The sequence below is a fragment of the Alligator mississippiensis genome, chromosome 6, assembly GCF_030867095.1.
Source record: "Alligator mississippiensis isolate rAllMis1 chromosome 6, rAllMis1, whole genome shotgun sequence".
Classification (NCBI taxonomy): domain Eukaryota; kingdom Metazoa; phylum Chordata; order Crocodylia; family Alligatoridae; genus Alligator; species Alligator mississippiensis.
In genome coordinates, this window is record NC_081829.1 from 92,081,538 (window position 1) to 92,100,974 (window position 19,437).

General features: G+C 47.9%; 1 protein-coding gene across 4 annotated transcripts in view; it reads right to left on the reverse strand.

Moving 5' to 3' along the window:
- VWA2 (von Willebrand factor A domain containing 2) overlaps positions 1-19,437 on the reverse strand; it is a 57,537-nt gene that overhangs the window by 6,327 nt on the left and 31,773 nt on the right. For all 4 annotated transcript variants that reach the window (XM_059730134.1, XM_059730133.1, XM_059730130.1 and 1 more), the window contains exons 6-12: positions 13,552-13,746; positions 12,775-12,908; positions 11,934-12,066; positions 10,051-10,106; positions 8,934-9,041; positions 7,720-8,301; positions 6,586-7,137 (exon numbers count right to left, since the gene is read on the reverse strand). In XM_059730134.1, the coding sequence (XP_059586117.1) occupies positions 6,586-7,137; positions 7,720-8,301; positions 8,934-9,041; positions 10,051-10,106; positions 11,934-12,066; positions 12,775-12,908; positions 13,552-13,746 (1,760 nt within the window). The remainder of the gene's footprint in view (positions 1-6,585; positions 7,138-7,719; positions 8,302-8,933; positions 9,042-10,050; positions 10,107-11,933; positions 12,067-12,774; positions 12,909-13,551; positions 13,747-19,437) is intronic.

Consider the following 19,437-nt stretch of genomic DNA (forward strand, 5'->3'; position numbering starts at 1 on the left):
TCCTCTCCCTGACGTCTCTCCCGAATCGAGATCTCCTTCCTGCCAGCTGGTGGTCTCACCAGCAGAACCACCTGCGTGCCACATTTCTACTAAGGCCCTCCACGGGTGGTTTTGATGTGTGAGTACTCCTCCTGGACCAAGACCTGCACGCCCAGCGTAAAGCAAAGTTCTCCTTGAGGATGGTTCACTAACGGCCAAATCCTAGTTCTCCTTCTCCCTGCTCTTCTCGACTTAAACAAGTTCCAGTTGGTTTCAGTGGCCAATAGGCTATAGGACTGGGTTTTGTCCCACAAACTGTCCTCAGGTAGGTGCCAATTAAACTCTTTTATACAGAAGAGTAAATTACTTGAAGGCAAAGATAAAAAGGCCTCCGAGATCACAGCTCACTGTGCAGCCGGTGGGTATCTGATGCCCGCAGAACACTTGCTGCTTTGTTCCCTTGATTTTTCGAAGTGCCAAGTCCTGGAGTTTCTCTTGCTTCCATAAAGACTCTTCCACAGCCTGACGCCCTCCATCCTACTCTGCCTGGATAGTCTATTCCTTAACTATATCCCCTCCATCCTCAATCTCCCCTCGGGAAGCACCTTAAAATCTTCTTTCCTCTTTAAAAACAACCTTTCATCAAGATCCTGAATGGTTGAAAACAGATGTCGCTTTTGTGCTGCCATAAACATATTCATGGTGGCACAAAGCACAAGCAAACAGATGTCTGTGCTCTTTGTTGCGTCACAAACGTCCAAATCCGTGTCTGAGACGAAAGGTAGTATTAATTTGTACCGTGGTTTTGTGGCAGTCCATGTGCTCCAGCGGTAGGCACTCTCAGGGCTTAAGGGGCTCAATCTTGCATGTCCCATGAAATCCTCATCTAGGGGGAGGATGCAAAATCAGGCCCCAGAGGCACCTGCCTGGATTTCCTGCTTGCAGAGGCATGCCCAGAAACCCCCAGAGGGAGATTTTCTGGGCACGTGTATCATGCTGCTGCAATCTGGGTCAGTTCCCTTGTTTGTACTTGTGCCCCAGGATTGGGGCCCTGAAGTCCCAAGAGCTGCAGGGGCCAGACCCGGACGGACAGTGGGTGACGTCTGTGCCACCCAATGACACAGAACTCCCCGGGACTCTCCCAGGACTCTCCACGGCACAGCTGATGCCACAGCAAAAATGATGCATGTTTTTAGCCTATGCAGCCTTTATCCTCCCCAGTCATGGTGTTGCCAGAGAGATTTTCATCCTTCCTTCCAGACTAATCCCTCCGGCCCCTGGTTCATTAATTGTTGATCTCTTCCAAGCTCCCCTCAATCTGTGTCTCTCTTTCTGGAAACATGCCTAGAAAAAATATAATACTCCAGGTACGAGAGCCAGTGGATCATGTAATTCAATGATTTTTTCTCCCAAGCACCACACAGCCTGTGCTTTTATTGTTGTGTCTCAGACTCTTGGCAAAAGACTGAATTGAGAGTTTTATCTGTTATGCTGTCCTTGGCCAGGGTACTGCAAACAGTAATTACCAGCACGAGTGAAAAACAGTCGAAATTCAGCTGTAGGAAATGCTGCGTTATCTTCCCAGAATTGCTGCATCCCGCTACCTCCTCTAGGTCATCCTGTATTTCATGTGCTGCAATGTATGGTTTTTTAAAGGACCTGATATACTACACTATGAAACCACATTTAAAGTTCCCAAGAAGAAACAATATGCAAAGGCCTGCCAGGGCACAGATTTCTAACAACGGACAGATAACTATTTAATGCTATTCTGCCCAATGTGCCCTAAAGGTTAATGCTTTTCATGCTGCTGTTAACCCATCTGCAAGAGCAGATGTGAAAAAGCAACCAGAGTTTTGCTCCATTTAAGACACAGGTGGAAGTTAAACTCAGACCAACAGAAATAAGGCACAAAGTTTTAGTGGCGAGGGTGATGAACCATTGGAACAAGCTCCCAAGGAAAGCCATTCTCCAGCTCTTTATCATAGGATCTTAGGAAAGTAGGGCTGGGAGGGACCTCATGAGGTCATCTAGTTCAGACCCCTGCCCTAGACAGGATCATCCCTGACTAAATCATCCTAGCCAACTGTCTGTCCAACCTGACCTTGAACATTTCCAAGGATGGAGATTTCACCACTTCTTTAGGTAGCCTGTTGCAATGGCCACTGCTCCTAGTCCTGTCCCATACAGTCACAGAGAAAAGCCCATCTCCACCCTCTCTACCATCATCCTTCAGGCGTTAGAAGACTTATCTTTTCTCTCCTCTGCCTTCTCTTCTCCATGTTGCCCTGATGTGTTCAAACAAATTTGGAGAGCTTCCTGGAAGATAACGTTTAATCAGACACAAGTTACTGGGCTCAATGCACAGGGAAATGGGTGAAATACTGCCTGGACTCTACAAGTCTCTCTGCAAATGGGAAAATTCATAGTTTCATAGTTGGTAGGGTTGGAAGGGACCTAAGCAGATCATCTAGTCCAACCCCCTGCCATGGCAGGAAAGGATGCTGGGGTCAAATGACCCCAGCCAGGTAGACATCAAGCCTCCTCTTAAAGACCCCCAGGGTAGGAGCTAGCACCACCTCCCTTGGAAGTTGGTTCCAGATCCCAGCCGCCCTGACTGTGAAGTAGTTCCTCCTGATGTCTAGTCTGAATATACTCTCCATCAACTTATGGCCATTATTCCTTGTTACTCCCAATAGTGCTTGGGGGAACAGGGCCTCTCCCATTGCCTGCTGGTCTCCCTTGGCCAGTTTATAGACGGCCACCAGATCCCCGCTTCGCCTTCTCTTGTGGAGGCTGAACAGGTTCAGGTCTCGTAGCCTCTCCTCGTATGGCCTGCCCTGCTGACCCCGATCATGCAGGTGGCCTTCCTCTGGACCCTCTCCATGCTGTCCGCATCTCTCCTGAAGTGCAGCGCCCAGAACTGGATGCAGTACTCCAGCTGTGGCCTGACCAATGCCGCACAGAGGGGGAGGATCACCTCCTTGGACCTGCTCGAGATGCATCTGTGGATGCATGACAAGTTGTGGTTAGTCTTCCTGACTGTGTCCCCACATTGGTGGCCCATGTTCATCCTGGCATCAATAATGACTCCAAGATCCTTTTCTGCCTCCGCTCTGACAAGAAGGGAGGTCCCCAGCCTGCAGGTGTGCTGCTGGTTCTTCCTCCCCAGGTGCAGTACCCTGCACTTGTCAGTGTTGAAACCCATCCTGTTCTCATCCGCTCACCCCTGTAACCTGTCGAGATATAGTTGTAACCTGTCCCTCTCTTCTAGTGTGCCCACTTCTCCCCACATCTTAGTGTCATCTGCGAATTTGAACAAGGTGCTTTTCACCCCCTCGTCCAAGTCGCTGAAGAAGATGTTGAACAGTGCGGGCCTGAGGACCGAGCCCTGGGGGACCCCACTGCCCACATCCCTCCAGGTCGAAAATGACCCGTCTACCACCACTCTGGGTGTGACCCTCCAGCCAATTTGTGACCCATCTGACTGTGTAGGCATCAACACCACAGATGCCTAATTTTTGAAATGAGGATGGGGTGAGAGACAGTGTTGAAGCCCTTCATAAAGTCCAGAAAGACTACGTCCGCCGCGACACCTGCGTCCAAGGTTTCTGGATTGCACTCTGGATAGGCATTTCTCTCCTGCATATCACCCATTAAAACTGCACAGAGAGCTCACAATCCTGCCTTCTTCCTAGTGAAGTCCTACAATGTCCCAAATGACCATCCTGTGAAGCTCCATTCATACAACCCAACACATGCTCCCTCGTCTGAGCTGCATAAAAGACATTACACACTCTACTCCACTACTCACCAGCTACTCTCCGCAGCTGTCCAAATGACCAAGAGCTCCCAACCTTTCCAGCTCTGAGATGCTCTTGAGAGGGTATTTTAGTACACATAAGAGCTGAAAAGGTCTTTAAGACCCCACGTGACCGGCTGTGGCGCGTACGTGGTCTAGACCATGCGCAGGAAGGAATCTGCGGCACTGTGAAGTGAGACGGCTCCTACAGGGTTGCAGCCTCCACCCAGGTGTGATTTGGGCCAACACGGAAATTCCCAAAAGTTTGCTCCTTTATGCAAATCAGTAATTAGCTAAGCTACGAGCTCCAGTGATTTTAAGGTCTATAAACCACCTCAGTGTTGTTTTCCTCGGAGGATCAACAGCAGCACCATGCCTGCTGGGTGGGACACATCACACACTCGCTTATTATGCAAGTGACAGCAGAGACAGGTGCTGCCAACAACAGCCCTATGGTCTGAGCCAAAATGCGAGGTCCTTGCTCATGCAAACTTCCCCTGAAGTCAGCGAGCCAGCTTTGAACATGTATAAAGTGAAAGAACTGTTTGGTGCACAGGAGAGAGAGAAATCCCTTTTCTTCGTGGCAGGAGCACCCCCATGTACTCTCCCTTCATCCTGCTCAGCCCAGTGTGCGGCCATTCGCTCCCACACAGAGACTCTCCCTCTGTAACGTTCGGTTCCCTTCTCTCCCTTACAGATGCAACTGGGAAGGACTCGGCAGGTCTTATCCCTCCTCCCCCAGGACAGTGACTATGTGTTTAACTCCATCTGTGTAATGGCAGGAGCCCATTCCCAAGGATTTGGCCTTGTAAACAGAGCACATGGAGCCTTTGAAGAGAAGCCCTTGAGTTACTGTGTCTTGGATGTCCGCACAGTGATCGTTTCCTGAGGCGTCAGCTTTGCAGCACTCTCGCCCGGCCCTTCTTTGATGCAGGCAACTGCATCTCTAAACACAAAGTGAGCATTAGCTGGGGCTCTTCCGATTGTGGGCATTTTCAGGCAAGGACAAAACATCTCTCCAATCCTTTACCATCACCGCTAGCATAACAAATGGAAGTTAGTCCCATTTTTGTCTCCGATGTAGCACGACCACCTAGTAGGACTGATTTGGTATGACCCCAACTCAGCATGATCCCCCCCCAAGGGGCCCGACTCTGCAGGACCCCCTGCTCATAAAAAGTTAAAACATCTGACACTGACCTTAGACGAGACAGCACTTTAAAAAGATGTTTCTTTCTTTCTGCAGAATTACCCAACGAAATCATTTTCCACCTATTCAAAGGACTTGATCGTTTAAGTAATTACCATATTTAAAAGCATCTTTCCATCTACCTGCCTAGATGCTCATACAGTTTCCATCCCTGTAGTAATCGAGTATGCTCACAACAGCCCCTAGGGAAATAGTGCTGTTCTTGCTTAACCAATGGGTAACAAGGAGCGAATTAAGCAACTTGCTGAGATCACGCAGGGAGTCAGTGGTCCACGCCAACACAACAAGGTTGCATGCTGAAGTAGTAAAGCATTGAAATCACTGCCCTAAAGCACTAATTCTCATCCAGGGTGTCGTGCCACCCTCCAATGCCTTACTATCCTTGCAAGGGTGCTGCAAGGGGCCACACGACGTGAGCACTGTGAGGTGTGTAAACATGCACAATAGAAACCCAGAGGTTTTAAACAGGAGTGTTAAAACCACTGACCCGTTGTGGGCTTTCTGAGTTCTTTGCAACGGAAGAACTGCTCTACTATTTTCTGGAATAAAAAAAAAACAAGTGAAACCTAAGAGCTGGTATTTTCCAAGGAGCACCCTAAGTTAGTTGAGAGGTGCCTTGAGTCTAAAAAGGTTAAGAACCACTGCACTAAACCTTTGTATATAATAATCAAGTCCTTGTATGTATTCTTACATGAAACAGAGCCTTACTAAGGCCCTGTAGTGTTATCTGTCAATATAAACACGTCACCTTTTGCATCTACCTTTGTGGTTTATTGTAGCCTTCATGCTTACTAGTACATGGCAGAAGATAACACAAAGAAAACAAAAAGAACCAGAAGGCTGAGACGTATTCCTCTATCCACCCCCTTCCTTTGATCAGCAAAGGACACACTTCCACAGGAAGCAAGCAATGCCTTCCCTGGGTTTACCACTGGGAACATGTAGCATCACTCCATTCAGTGAGAAAAAAAGGGAAAATAAGTTTACCTGCATATCAGGTCCATGTTTGACTTTGAGCTCCCTTTACTGGTTTAGGGCCAGTAACTAGAAGGGCAAGCAAGTCAGCCATGAGGAGACAACGGGAGGGAAGTAATGAGCTAGGAGTGACAAATCTCAGCTTCTGGCTCCAAACCTGGCCAAAATCTGCTAGGATAGAAAGCTTGCTTAGTAAGGGGCTGGACCCAGTAGGTCAAAAGGAAGAGACCAGCAGCTGCTTTGTAATACATGCCCTGTTCAACTCCTGGAGGACATGGACTGCCTTGTATATGTGCAGGGCAATGAATCCCGTACCTCCAAGAACCAGAGTACCTGACTTAATCTGGGCAGGATTACAAGAGCCAACCATGCCAAAAGAAACCCTGGACTGTGGATTTAGGAGACCACTGAGTAACCTTTGGCAAGTCACTTGCCCACTCCATGCACTGGTTTACACATTTATAAAGTGGAACGAGTGTTGCCTCCTATGAAAGCTGGCGATCACTACCGTGAGGAGACCCCTGGTCTGCCTGCTTTACAAGCCTTTGAAGAGCCACTTTTGAATGAGCCATGCAGTTATGACTTAGATCCCAAGAAGGGAAATCACAAATGGTCTCACCTTCACATATTCTTCTGATGATGAAGTCTGTGCGATTTGACAGCTCTTCATAAGAGGGGACATGTATCAGATGGTGGGGAGACCCGGTAATCCTGAGCAGCACGTCACGCTGGACACCCCCGATGCCCACAACGAACACCAACACGCCGTTGTCCCGCAGCTGCTGAGCTGGAACTGCTGCATCCTCTGTGCCCCCGCCATCCGTGATCACCAACACCGCCTTGCTCACACCTGGCCTGGCCCCCTTTGGGACCGTCATGACATCGTCATGGATGCGCAGCAAGGCACTGCCAACGGAGGCCGTGCCACCAACGAAAGGCGCGTTGTTGATGGCTTCAAGGAGGGCCGTACTGGTGGTGTGCGTGTCCAGCGCGAACACCGTGCGGGCTCTGCTGCCGTAGACAACGAGGCCTATCTGTGTGACGTCCCGGTTGATGTCGAACTGGAGGGAGCTGGAGCTGACAAAGTCCCGCAGCCGCAGAAAGTTCTCCTTGCCAACGCCTGTCGAGGCAGCCAGCGCAAACACCAGGTCCAGGGACTGAGACTGGCAGCCTGCAAGGCAGGGAGGAAGCAGAAACCTTTCAGCCAACGACTAATATGAAACCTACTTCAGATTGCAAAGGAAAATCCCTCGTTGCGGGGACGTACGGCCCCATCCAACTGAGCGGCCAGAGAAGAGTCATTCATGATTTCCAAGCAGACGGCCCGTGCAGGGCAGTTCTTTAGGGAGCAGAAAGGCTCCGGCAGTCTGGATCTCCCACCCACATGTGACTAGCCAGCTCTCCAGCTGGCGTGAGGGTCGGGGCAGTGCCACAACACCTTCACATACAGCAAAAGGTAAAGCCCTTGTGCTCACCAAGGCTGACTAGCATTGCACCTGGTCCTGGCCTGAGTGGGGGAGGTCTATACGCTTCTACCCACTTGTGTCTGTGCTGTTGTCCCAGCCCCATGCTAGCTCTCAGTGCCCAAGGAGCGCTCTGCAGAGAGGGCGCCAGCACCAGCATAGCTGGATTCGGCATCATTTTGCTTCGAGGGGCAGAGAAATGTGTTTTTTGAATGCCCTGTTCCTTACGCCTGGAGCTTCACTTCCTGAGCTCCGCTCATGACTCCCCCAGGGTGCCACCCCGGCCTTACCTGGAGGTCTGTCTACACTGCAGATGGTTTTCTGCAGCTCAGGGATCTTGTTGAACAGATCCTGGGGGTTGGAGTAGACAATGGTCTGCTTCGGGCTCCCTGTAATGCCATCCAGCTCCGCCCGCAGGAACTCGCTGCCCACACCGATCAGGAAGACTCCTTGGTCCCGGGTATGTTTGGCTGCTTCTGCCACCGAATCCTGGGACTCTGAATCTGTGAACAAGGCCACCACCCGGGGGAGCTCGACACGGATGTCTGTGAAGGCTGAAGCACTCTTAAAGCCATGCTGAGCAATGTAGCGAAGGGCTCGGCCGGTGAGGGTTTCTCCTCCAGTGAAGTGCATGGCATCGATGCTCCTCACGAGACCGTGCACATCCTCATAGGCTCCCATTGCAATGGGGACCGTGACGTTATTGCTGTACTGAGCCACGCCGACCTTCGCCGGGGTGTCCCTGCTCAACACCGCTTGGACAAACCGCTTCAAGAAAGCCTTGTAGCGCAGGAATCCCTCCAGGCTGGTACCAGATGAGCTGTCCACCAGGAACAGGAGGTCCACGCTGCACTCCAGGCTCAGCTTTGGTGCTGGAAGGGGGGAGGAAAAGTGCAACACGACTGTGTGTAATGCAAAGAGTAAGTGCACAGGCCCCAAGTGCATTGCCGAGGTCTCCTGCAAAGCGGGTGGTCTGGGCTTGCACTCCATGACCTTTCTGCCAAGCGGGCAGGAGAACAAGCTGGGCAGGACACCTTCTACTGTGGGACTGCAATGTCCCAGCTACCTCAGGGGCCAGGAAATATGCTGCAGGGTGTCACAAGAGAAGGACTCAATTAGGGCATCTACTGTTAATGACCTTCAAGGGGTGGCTTGGCTTTCTAGCAGGGGAGTTCTGGACAATCCGGCCCTTGTATGGATCTTCAGGTTGGGCAAAATCCTCAGTCCCTCCTGGCATTTTTGGCCTATTTGTGCAGGGACGTTCTGCAAGAACCAAGGGGTGAAGTGGGGATGGGACTCTCTGCTAAGCCTCTCCCTTGAGGTCATATATCCACAAAACCAAACCTAAACTTGGGACCAGGGCTTTAGAAAGGCAGCAAGATGGTTCCAGTCCTCCCATGCAACATCACAGTGCCACACTGGGATGTTGCAGGAAAGCAGAGAGCAAGCTGATCGATAGACTCGAGGGCCCACACTGCACAGAGTGCCAGATGGATCAACCTACCGCATTTGGCATCGCCTCCGAATCCAACCGGGCAGATGCAGTGGTATTTTTCCAGTCCCTCTGGGACGCACGTACCTCCATTCTGGCAAGGCTGGGAATCACAGGGATCTGAAAGGCAACAGATCAGGAGAAAGACAAAGAGAGACCGAGAGAGAAAATCATTAGGGAGCCTGACTCATCTCACCTTGGTTCAATGGTAGGATTGCCTTAGGTTAAGGAATAAGCAGGACCAGATCCTAACAGCAAGCAGTCGTGTTGCACAGCAGAGTAAGATTAGTGAATGCAGGGCTGGCCTTGCACTAAGCTGTTGGGTGTGGGGAGGACAGTATAATTTTCCCTTGATTTACAAGGTGTCTCACAAGGCGTTCTCCCTGCTCCATCTTGCTCTGGTAAAATCCAGATAAACAAGGCTCTGGTGTTTATATAGATTTTCCCAAGGGTTACCCATTTGCCAAATTCAACCAGAATGACCCCATTCTTCCCAGTGGCAGAGGGTTAATAGGCTTGTGCTTAGCAGCTGCTATTTCATCAAATCCCACTGCACTTAGGGATCGGTTTTACAGTCCTGTCCAGCCCAAACTGCAGCTTATCACTTTGCTCTTCAACTGCTGTGGGGGGAATAGGGTGGATTATATTGGTGTCAGTTTGCAACTATTGAAGTCAGCTCAGTTCTTCCAAGCTGACACCAGTGAAGCCAAGATGAGAATCCAGCCCATTCTCCAGTCAGATTCTTTTAGGATTATACGGTACTTTTTTTTTTTGCGCAGAAAGCCTAGACTCCCCCAAATCCCTGAATACATACAAGCCTCCCAGAGCTTCAGACTTGGTGCTGGGGAGATGCACGTTGGCAGCACATGTCAAACAATTTGGGGGCTGTTCACTTCATTCTCAAATTCTGCCTCCTCCACAGCCTGATGCATCAGCTGTGCAGCACCTATCAGTTTTGCTAGACCAAGGAGTCTCCATTTCCCCTACAACTTGGGAAGTTTAAACATGGAGCATAAAATGAGTAACCCCCCCACCCCAAATAAAAAATAATAATAATAATAACCCCTATATCTATTTCACATCTTTTTCTTAGACAGTAAAACAAGATTTTAGAAAAACAAGGTCTTACCTGGACATGTGGTTCGGTAGCATCTGGATGGGTGTTTTATCAAGACTCTTTTCCAACTAAGACAGAAAGAGTAATATCAAATACAGCCAGTCTTTAAAAATTAACTGTTTATCTTCACGGCTGAGCATTTAGTGAAAGCTTACAACAGAACAGCTTTTGCTGGATGAAGGAGTGTTAAAGTTGGAGCAAGTTTGGTGCATATGAATCTCTCTCAGCTCGTTCACACACAGTAATTCAAAGGGACCAGCTGCTGCCTTTCTGAAAGGCCTCCAAGCATCCACACACTAATTCCAGCTACTCATTTGGCATTTGAATTTAAAAATCTTCCAAGATCTTTTTGAAAGAAACTGAGTAAAAAAATGTGTTGGTAGTGTTGGAGTGATGTTGTAGCCGTGATGGCCCAGGAATTATGCAAGAGGCAAGGATTTTTGTGGGCGATATCTTCTACTGGACCATCTGCATGGTAGGGATAAGGTTAGACAAGCTATTGAATTGCTTTGCATTTGAAAGCTTGTCGAACTTTATTCCAAGCACGCACTGGTCCAATAAAAGATATCACCTACAAAAATCTTTGCTAATTCCTGAGTTAAAAAAAGATACCCAGCTCAATGAATAAGGTTTTGAGTTCCTTGGCATTTTCAATGTTAAACAAAACTATTGGTTGCTTTCCAGTGGTCTACAGTGTTTTCCAGGGTAGACTGAATCTTAATTTCTAATAACCAAACAAGCAGGGAAGAAAACATCAACCATTTCCTCCCTCTGCCCCGTCAGACTTTCTTCAGATACCACAAACAAGAAAGCACAAGCCGGTATTTTCCCCTGTGGGTCACTTTTAAAGCATTTCACTTACTATACAGACTGCAGCCTCCGGACGCTTCTGGCTGCAACATTTGATTCCTCTAAAGACATGACGGACTTCACAATCCCCCAAATACATCCTTATCTCAACAAAAGGGGAATTTCCCTTGCACGATTCGCTGCCACTGCCCTGACAATATGCTTCTTTGTTTGCAACCGTCGCATTTAATGTTTTGTTGCAATATGAGCAGGAGTTGTTTTCTGCCAGCTAAAACCTCTCCATAGGCTGGGCTCTCCCAGGAATCTCAGCTCGGCCAATTCGGGGTGAAAAAAAAAAGGACTTTGTGGAAAATAAAGCTGGTAGACCTAAAATTAGAACTGGCTGCATATGGCATCGAGTAGTGGTTCTCAACATTTTTTAGATTCAGGGGATCCCTCAGAAAGTGTCAGCTCTTAGCTTTCACTCTGTTTTTGACTAAGCCTGAGATTTAGATCTCCCCCTCTATTTAGTTGGGTAATGTAGTGCCTAAGTACACAGCAATTATGCGAGAGAAGCCCATTACATACAAAGCAGCGTGGCCTACAGGAACTTGCCTGGCACACGAGACCCAGATTCTGTTTCTAGCTCTGCCACTGACTTGCTGAGTGACCATGGGCAAGTCATCTGGCTCCTGGTTCAGTGTTGTTTCCTCACCCTTTGGCTGCTGAGATTACAAGCTCTTCAGGGTAGTGTAGGCTGCAAGCCCATACCATCAGGTATTTGATATGTTAGATATAAGGAAGGATTTTCTCACTGGGATGATAGTAAAATGCTGGAACAGGTTACCCAGAGAGGTGGTGGCATCTCCATCCTTGGAGGTGTTCAAAACCTGACTAGACAAAGCTTTGGCTGGGATGAACTAGTTGAGGTTGGTCCTGCTTTGAGCAGGGGCTTGGACTAAATGACCCCCGAGGTCCCTTCCAACCCCTAACTTTGAGTCTATGATTTATAATCAGCTTAAACATCTGCATTTGATGAACTGAGCGTGTGCTCATTTCCCTCTGTCCTCACCACCCACTTCAAGAGGGAAAGATGGCTGACTCACCTATAAAATGGGCAAAGAGATACATGCACTGCATTTTGCCTCTTGGAGCCCTTCCAACACATGTAATTCCCAGCAAGCTCCTTCACAGTCTCCAGCGTCTTGCGTTCACAAGGGTGAGATTCAATCTTGCAACCTGTTGCAAAGAGCACATACATGTAAGAAAACCACACAACTCAGATGCCTCCAAATGAAACTGGCTGCAGACAAGAGCTTGAACAACTGGGGCATGCTTCAAACAGCAGCCAGGCCAGTTTTACATGATCTCTCTAACTGCACATCTTCAAGAAGCTTTAATGTGATTTTATCTATCCTCACAAAGCTGTAGTGAAATAGGGAGAGGCTAGTAATTTTGTTTTCGCATGGGGAACTAAGACCCAGAGCAGACTGCAGCGTGATGTAGAGGTATCCGAGGGTACCGGAAGCAGCACAGGCAAAGTTACTCTATTTTTCAAGGGCAGTGCTGGCTTGGGAATGTCGAGTATAGATATCCATAAGTTACCTGTGCAAAAGCATACACACAGCAGGTTCATCATAGAAAAAGGACTCGAACATCTCCGGAGTCCTAGGGTACTGCCAGAATCACTGCACCATCCTTGCTTGCATGTAAGTATGGGTCTTTAGACAGGCCATACGTTTGCATTAGCACACATCAGGATACTACAAAACCATCTTTAGACTCATGCTAACCTCAGTCTCCTTTTGTTTTGCAGGGAAGCTCTCAGTGAAAAGGGCAGAACCTGCCACTGGGTGAGCTGCGTCAGGAAGGCAGGTGTCAGGGAGATGGTCAGGAAGCAAAAGGTAGCAGTCATTAGTAAGTGTGCCAGGATGGCTTCTGAGATACCTGGAGATACTGCGCTGCAGATGGTGGAGCTGGTAAGGGTGCTATAAAGGCCATTGGTGGCATCGTCCACATGCTCAGCAAACAGCACGTGCTGTTCGGTTGGTTCACTGGCCAATACGTGCAGCTCCTCCCACCTGCGAGAGCAATGGCATGGTCGATTAGGACTGCAGAGCTTTACCAAACAGCAAGTCTTCCAATCATCACGGAAGACAAGAGCAAAAACCTCACCCAGACCCATGAGCACTAATGCATAGAAACACGCAAAGCAACTTCCAAGATCCTGGTACACGGACTCTCCAAAAGACACCTGTTCCTGCAAAGAACTGCTCTCGCCATCTCTCCCCCTGTCTGGTCCTTCTCGTGTCAAGGCACTTCCCACTATCCAGGTGTCTTGTTCTTCAAAAACAGGCTTCTGATAGCTCTCATCGACTGTCCATCCCCCACCAGTCTCTGTTCAGGTGATTAAGGGCACATCTACCCAGCATTCCTGGCATTTTTGAGGATGCCACACTAGACAGCATGGTCTTACCCTCCTGCTTCCACTCACATGCACCAAACTCAGAAATGTGGCACTGAAGACACACCTGGCCCTCTCAAGATGGTCATCTCTGGAGCGCTGGCCACAAAATACCTCCACCACTGCATCTCCAGGGATGTGTTCATTGACAGCAGCCTCGAGAGCATCAAGGATGCAGTGTAAACATGCCCTTAGATGCCAAAAGCAAAGGCTATTCCACTAGCAGCGATCATTGCTACTTCTACAAGATAGTTTCCTACCTTGGAAACTTGACTCCTACGGCAAACACCGTGATCCCCCTTTCCTTCACCTGCTTAGCAGGGAGTGCTATGGTGCCCTGTGATTTTCCATCTGAAAGGATGATTAGGATTTCAGGGATGGAGGAGTTTCTGCCACCAGGGAAACCTTTCCGGAGAATGTATTTCAGTGCGAGACCTGTCTCTGTGTTCCCACCTCTGAAAGAAAGTGAGAAAATTGGGAGAGGAGAAGTTAGACTTTCTTCAGCTCTTGTCCAGCTTCTCTTTACTTCGCTCCCTTGCCCATACGCCCAGGACCTTAGAGTCTACCTTTCACGGTAGAAGTGAGTTTCAAGTATTTCCGCGCTTACCCTCATTGCTTAGCCAGGCCAGTGTTATTTTTCCAGTTCTCCCCACCCCCTGCATTTAGTTCACAACTCTTCTTCCTTTTCTTCGTCCTCTCGACCACACAGGTGCACAGCTGTTTGGAGAAGAACCCCCCAAGGTGCTCTACAAGGAAGGCTGTTTTCCCAGCAAAAGACGGATGGCAACTCACGTACTTGAAGAGAAGGACGGATCACAACGCTCAGCATGGTCCGGTAAAGAGTGCACGGAGCGGGAACTCAGGAGACGTCCATTCCCACTCCCATCTCATGATGCCAAGCAAATCGTTAGACTATGGGTGCCCATTTCCCCATCTCTTATCCAAATAAGAACTGTGCAGAAGATCTGGTTAGCAATGAAACCTTCATTTCCCAGGCCTCTCATGCTTAGGAAAAAATAGGCAAGGCTCAAGGCTTCAAAATGTCTCTCTTTTTAGCAAGGTATAAATGTCACGCTCCACCTAGGAGCCCCCAACCCAGAGTGACACCTTGTATTCCTTTGGTAACAGAACTGGCATTCATTTTTGAGCACCAAAGGGAAGAGGTCAACGCATGGCAATTCCTAGCTTGCTTTAGAGAATGCTACAGCCTGCAATGCAGCAGTGCCCAGAAGGCACCGTCCCTCCTTTCCCTTGTTAATCTTTGCTTAAATTTAACTTCCTACAAAATGCCGCAATTGTTCATCTGTAGTAAGGCCCCCACAAATGCAAATGCCAAGGACTTCTTAGTGTAGCCCTGGAAACTGGCAAGGGAAGAATACAAGGGAGGTCTTTCTTCAGCGTCCCTGGAATAATTCCCCTGTTAATGACAAGCAAACCAAGGCAGATTTGCAAAGAGCAGGTCACCTGGTGGCCCCACTTTCAAAATTAAACCAATGTCAGGGCAGAGCAGCCCCTCGCAACATCAGCTTGCACAGCATATGGAAAAAGCAGTTAAAAACCAATTCCCATGTCTTTTAGTTTGTTCCCCAACAGCTGTATGCGATGGGTCAAAGCTGGAATAAACATTCTGGGTACCGATATGCAAAGAAGCAGTATCAAGTGTCTCACATTTGGGTTTGGTCTTCACTCATCCGGCTATTGCCTCGGGAACTCTTCAGTTGGCAGAGGCGGTCACCCAGACTAAGCATGCAGCCATTTTAAAATTGAATTATTAGTCATGTCCATTCTTTTGTGTCCCTGACACAAAAGAAGTGTCACAAGCATCTCTTGTGACACTGAAATAAGCAGGTCAAACTGTCATGCTCACTTTATTTCCAAAGCAATGTCCAGAGGCCTTTGGGATACCTGGGATCCTATTATGCTAGGTGCTGTATGAACTTTTGGTAAGGGACAGTCTCTGCCTGGAAGAACCAAACCCCATATAGACAACACGGAGAGCAGCAAAAGGAGAGTGTTACTGTCCACACTGTACAGATGGGAAACTGAGGCAGGAAGGGATTAAGGGCCAGATTTCCAAAGTGCTGGGAGTAGCGAAGTGCTCAACTGAGCTCTTTTGAAAATTTGCATCTCCATACGGCCCGTTGGAAGCAGGCTGTTGTTGGATACTTGCAGGAGAGCAGAGCTCATTTTAAAATCTGGCCCTACTTGGGGGGCTGAGAGTTGGGGATGGACGGATTGGACCCCGAGCTCTCTTGAAACTTGGGCAAGTTACATGGCATTCCAGGTTAGAAAAGTGGGTCTGGGACCTGAACCCACATTTTACTTCAGTGCCTCGGCCACAAAGCCATTCTCCCTCTCTCTCCCTCCCTCTCGTCCCCCCTGCCAAATTTAAAGGATGTTGCATCAATGTGGCTCTTGGAGATGGCTCTTTGCTGCAAATGCAGCTACCCAACTATTTTGACAACGGTAGAAGAAGTATGACTCTGACACGGAAATGCATCTTGGGCATGCAGATCCCCGCAAACAACTGAAGCCGTACCGATGCTGGAGAGCCAAGGTGAAGCACATCCTACCAGCACCATAAATTAATGCATGACGGTCCCCCATGTTAGGGAGTGGCAAACTTCAAGCCTTACAGCTACTCATGGGGAAAAAAAAATATGCTGGCACCCTTATAAACTGCTGAATACAACCAAAATAGATAATAAGCCATCCTCTCCACCTTTCTTCCCTGACACCCAGGGGTAAAGGCTGAGGAATTATTTCTGCCAGTTATGCCAGAGGCAAGGATGTGTGTGAGCGATAACTGTTATGGACCAACTGCATGCTTGAGATACATTTAGACAAGCTTTCAAGTGCAAGACACTCTTCTGAGCTCTAGAAATTACAAAGCTTCATTTCTACTGGCTTACCCAACAATACACATTGCTGGATACTGAGCTTGCTAATCTCAGCATGAACCTATACAAGTGCAGCCAACTTTCTGGGCTGGTGTGTCACAAATCAAAGCCCACCCCTCCTCAAGTGTGCTCCCATCCCCCAGAAGCGTATCAGATCAGCTTTGTGCACTGGGGTGCTGGACTGGAGGCGGTGGGGGGTTGACCACAGCTGTGTGGAGCAGAGTAATAGTAGGATGCAGCTACAAGAGGAAACGTCACCGAAGAGCCAAGTTAACCTTCCCTGGCCTCACAATTACTGCGGTTTTATGTGGTAAGCAAAGAGCAAAAGCCCTTCATTCACTGGCAGCTGCAGGGCAAGAAAGGGGGTAACCTGGCTTTTGGTGGTGACATCTGTCACCACCTTCTCTTGCAACAGGGTCCTGTTTCATGTGGCCAGAGGATTGAGTCCTCCCTGCCTCTAATTCCAGGACCTCCATTTTCTGACTCCCTGGGACTTGCCACAAGTGCCATGGGTCTCTGCCATATGGGACAAGTGCCATGGGCTGGCCACCCCTGACATACTCCATGCCCAATGGAAGCTAAAGCTTTGACTTGACGTACTACCCCAAATGCAACTTCCCTATTAAACCATTGCAAAAATCTAGGGCAAGCTGTCCTCCAGGCTGAGCGGCGACTGAGAGCAGCCCTGTCCTCTTACCCTTCTGCCTTTATATACACACTTATTTTTAACGGTTTAAGCATTTGTTACAGTTCACTCCCAAGGACTATATCCAAAATAGACACCAGTCCCTCCTCTCTTGCTAGCTCTGTACATGACCCAAGACAGACGTTGTGCAACATGCCATCCTCCATTGAGCACTTGATATCGGAGTAAGCCCAGCCCACTGCAATCACTCTTCCAGGGCTTTTGCTAATAAGCCTCTAGATCTGAGGAGACATTCCCATCTGTTTTCTAATCCTGGATGGGGAGATTTTAATATAAATCATTTCCTAAAATTGCCTTGTAGCTTTGCTTTTATTTCAGTCCAAAGGACTCAAACAGCACGTCTTTTTTTTTTTTTTTGGAGGCATAACAGTTTCTCTGTTGCATACAAAATCTCCTTCTGCTTCTCACTCTTCTTTCGTTTGTTTTAATGATCCTCTATTTTACAAGCAGATTTTCATGATGTAGCAGGTATTAGATCAGATGCATGCCCAGGGCAGTTTCCTTCCCTTCATTCTGCCACATTTTTTTTAAAGTGGTATGAAAAAGTAAGGTCCCTTTCTTTGGTCTTCTCCCTCTCTACTTTATACTGTTGAAAATTAAACCTTGGGAACACAGCTAGCTTTGCCAGCACTCTTGTTTTCTCTGCCAGTTTATTTCAATCCCCAACTACTTGGAATCTCCTTTTCTTCACCAAAAAAGCAGAACAACTGTTTTTGCTTGCCACAGAGGGCAGGACATGCAACAATGGTTTGGAGCTGCAAGATAGCAGTTTTAAATACATCTTAGTACAAATTTTCTCAGCATAAGAACCAGAGGACAATGGAACAAGTTGCCTGGAGAAGTTGTGACATCTCCTTCTTTGGAGATTTCCAAGAAAGGGTTAAATAGGCATCTGCCTGGGCAATGTAGGAATATAGCGCATCCTGCTTCTGGGCAGGGAGTTGGACTTTATGACCCCCGAGGTCCAGTCCAACCCTACAGAGCCATCCCTATGTCTAACAAGTTCTCCAATAAGCCCCACGCTCTAAATTGACAGCAATGGTCTGCTGAGGCCCTTGAATTAAGCCCGTTACTGTGGCTAAAGATGCTACAAACAGCCCTTTATAAATAAACCAGTAGGAGCCAGCCACTGGGGATGCTGGGACAGATTCTCAGCTGGTGCAAATTGAAACCATTCTATTAAAGTCCATTGGCAGCCCCTGCACCGGGTGTGATTCAGTGCTCAGATTCGGTAGCTCACCTCACAACAGGGAGGTTTGAGGCAGGGATTAAATTCAATGGCCTGTATTATGGAGGCAGTTCAGACTAGATGATTATAATGGTACCTTTGGGCCTTAAATTCTATTCATCACATTTCCTCTATGGACTATGGGAGGATTGTACATGTAAAGTATAAATCTAACTCGCATGAAGAAAGAGGTGAAGATATACAATATCTATCCAGCTTTTCAGCAACCTCATCCATGTGAGCCCAGGAGAAAGAAAGAGTTAAAAATCAGAGTGTTTCAAGTCATTATCGGTCAAAGCTGAAATTCTACTGTGATCCCAAAATGTAATATATTTGGGGAACCTCTTCCCAGCAGGAAAGAAATTCATAGGATCACCCAGAAGCCTCTCAACCAGGATTAGGGTCACATTTGGAAAGCTGGTAGCTGGAATCTGTCTATAACTATTTTCAGGCATCCATTCCTATATTTCAACCTTTCATCTATGACTGGTATAAATGGCATTTACTTCTGGTTAGATCTATCAGCGTTCGTCTGTCGTCATTAAGGATGTCGCGGCGTTAAGCCAAATTCCGGACATCCAATACGGTTTCATTTTCTCTGCTCGTAATGGGTTTTGAAACAATAGTCAAAGAGGACCTGTGTGTCTTAGTTCCTATACCTTCCTTAGCAATAAGAGGTTTTCTAGAATGGAGAGATAAGTGGGTATCTATAAATACAAGGCCTTGCTTGAAGAAGTTGAAAGCAACCTTAGGTCTGTTTGCAAACATATTCAACCATAAATATTAGCACAGAAGCTTTTATTGAATGCTGCGATCCAGTGACCCTAATGACTTTCCCTTTGCAATTCTGCAGGCAGGAGATGTATTTTTCCCCTCTAATTTTCACAGAATTATTACTTCCTTCTTTTTCACCAGACCAGAAGTAACAAGCACTTTTTTTTTTTTTTAAAGAACGGATGCTATTTAGATGATATTTATAGGGTCCGTATCTACTACTTAATGAACAATAATAAAGGTGACCATTAGAGAACCAGCCTAGGGCTATCTGATGTACAAGCTGAGTAAAGTGCAAGACGTGACAAAAGGGAGCCTGACTTAGATCCACAGTGTAAGATTTCCAGAGCAGCTTTCTTTCCCTTCAACTTTAGTGGGCACCTAACAGTTGTGCCATCCTGACTGTAAAAGAATCACATGCTGCTGCAAAATGCCACTTTAGTGTCATGCCTCTGATCAGCCCTACAGGAGGATCCTCATTCCGCTTTCATCCTAAATGCCATTGTGGTCCCTGGCTGACCTGGGGGTAGGGGAGCCC